We start from the raw sequence: 2,596 nt of genomic DNA, 5'->3' as shown, positions 1-2,596 counted from the left end.
CTTTTTCAGACTGATGAGCTTTGTAAAAATCGACGCGTTTCAAAAAGGCGGGGCATAGAGGAGAAACAATAATGTACAGTATGTGGAAAATAATGTGTTTTTTTTACTTTAAACCGCATAAACACATTTCATTACACCAAATACACCAAATAATGTTCTTTTTAGCAGCATCATATGACCCCTTAAATAAATCCACTCCAAAAATTCTCAGAGAACGTAATTGAATTAAAGATTTTTACATGTTATTAAATTAAACCTTTTCAATACATATAATTTATTTCAGTTGATTTGTTTTATTTACATGTAACGAATCAATTTAGTAAAACCTGCTCTATTTTGTCACACCATGTGAACTGTAGTTTTATTAAATTTTATTTTATAATTTTTTTTTATATTACTTTCAATACTTAAAAATGTAAAACTTAAAAATATTACTGTATTTCATTACTAGATAAGACCATTACACATTTAATAATTGTTAACATATTTAAGTTATTTTTTATTTATTTTTTTATTGTATATCAGTATTTTTTTTTTTCTGGCATACAATAAGAAATATCGGTACTAAGTGAAATAAGCAACATGAATTATGTTCCAGTGTGTCTGTTTCTGGATTTTTATACATCCGGTTATGGCAAATAAAAATTATTTGAGTAGTCCTATTGCAAATAAGGACTTTCACAGATTTATTGTGAAAACATGCTGTGTAATTAAGTTTAAATTTTTAATAAGAATATAATTATTGTATTACCTTTTTTTTTTTACTCCGTTAAGATGCAAACCATGTTGCAACAATCCATCCATAGTATACAGTAAATATATCTGACTCAATATTAGTTAATGTGATGGAGTATAGAATAATAAATTTGGTTGTAACTCAAATCACTGTAAGGTGTCTTTTCATTCAGCTATTTTTAGCAGTGCAAAAGCAGCTCCACCTGCACTAGAGTGAGATTCATCTTGAAAAGTTTTTGTGGGAAAGTATTTATCAAGCTGCAGATGTTTCATGCATGCGTTTTGCTTCCTGCATGCAAACTTTGATTCATGTGGTATTTTGAAATGCTAACTCGAGGCAAGCAAGTAGTTATTTTAAAACATAATAACTTGTAAGCCACTGCATGTCAGTGAGTAAAGCAATAGTTCACCCAAAAATGAACATTCTGCCATCATTTACTCCTCAAGTGATTCCAAACCTGTATGAGTTCCCCTTTAACCAACTTAACATGTGTGGATAGGAATGAGAAATGGAAATGATTTGTTTAGAGAAACACGTTGGACAGCTGTTGTGGTGTTTCGGTATCTTGAGAGTATTCTTCTGTCCATTTCCTCCAGATGTGATCCTGGACCGTCTGAAGACCAAGCAGGAAGCGGAGCTTGAGGAGGTGAAGCGACGGGCTGCAGAGGAGGCCGAGAGGGCCAGACTGGAATCGAAATCTGTGGCTGGTGAACCAGCTGCGGCCGATCAGATGAACTCGAACGGATCATGTCCACAACAGGACTCCAGTAACGGGAATGCAACAAATGAGCAAACTTCTGCAGATGGTGAGAGAGATTCCTGTATCTAGTAGCTGTATTTCATGATATTTCATGTGATTCGGGTCTGTTTAATTCAAATTGTGGACGTTTTTGTGCACATCATCTTCAATATAGTGTAAAATGTTGGAATGACATTCACGTTTTAATGATGTTTATAATTTTACTTTACTTACTTTTAGTCATTTAGCAGACACTTTTATCCAAAAGATGTGATCCTGGACCGTCTGAAGACCAAGCAGGAAGCGGAGCTTGAGGAGGTGAAGCGACGGGCTGCAGAGGAGGCCGAGAGGGCCAGACTGGAATCGAAATCTGTGGCTGGTGAACCAGCTGCGGCCGATCAGATGAACTCGAACGGATCATGTCCACAACAGGACTCCAGTAACGGGAATGCAACAAATGAGCAAACTTCTGCAGATGGTGAGAGAGATTCCTGTATCTAGTAGCTGTATTTCATGATATTTCATGTGATTCGGGTCTGTTTAATTCAAATTGTGGACGTTTTTGTGCACATCATCTTCAATATAGTGTAAAATATTGGAATGAAATTCACGTTTTAATGATGTTTATAATTTACTTTACTTTACTTTTAGTCATTTAGCAGACACTTTTATCCAAAGCGACTTACAAATAAGAAAAAGTAATTAAAACTAAAAGCTAAAACTCTATAAATACTATATATACACACATTTAAGAAAATAAAAGAAATTAAATAAAAATGACAAATGCATACAACAACACTTCAAAACTAAAACATTTAAATTTAAATTTAGCATTTAAAATACGTTTTTGGATGTGTGCGGACCTTCTCTTTTGCACATGCAACGTTTCACTAGTTTGCTCCCTTGATGCCTGCCCTCAGTGCTCTCTAAATGCCAACAGCTCGCTTGCTCAACACAACCCAGCATTACAATATGCCATGATTCCAGCCAATCAGAGAAGAGGCTGCTAAATTCTGATTGGCTGCCTTGACAACCACTCACAACATTCCTTGCATTACCAGGACAGCAGAAGAGGAAAAATACAGTGCATGCATAATTATTATGCAAGTTGATATTCTGAT

General features: G+C 34.9%; 1 protein-coding gene across 1 annotated transcript in view; it reads left to right on the top strand.

Moving 5' to 3' along the window:
* Nucleotides 1-2,596, top strand: part of LOC107723593 (nucleosome-remodeling factor subunit BPTF-like) — a 38,826-nt gene that overhangs the window by 9,284 nt on the left and 26,946 nt on the right. Inside the window, 1 exon segment of the mRNA XM_016532295.1 lies at nt 1,333-1,542. Coding sequence (XP_016387781.1) covers nt 1,333-1,542 — 210 coding nt within the window.

The sequence above is a fragment of the Sinocyclocheilus rhinocerous genome, unplaced genomic scaffold, assembly GCF_001515625.1.
Source record: "Sinocyclocheilus rhinocerous isolate Xijiao unplaced genomic scaffold, SAMN03320098_v1.1 scaffold154, whole genome shotgun sequence".
NCBI classification, from domain to species: Eukaryota; Metazoa; Chordata; class Actinopteri; order Cypriniformes; family Cyprinidae; genus Sinocyclocheilus; species Sinocyclocheilus rhinocerous.
The sequence above is the reverse complement of the archived record's forward strand: the minus strand, read 5'-3'. Positions and strand labels throughout refer to the sequence as shown.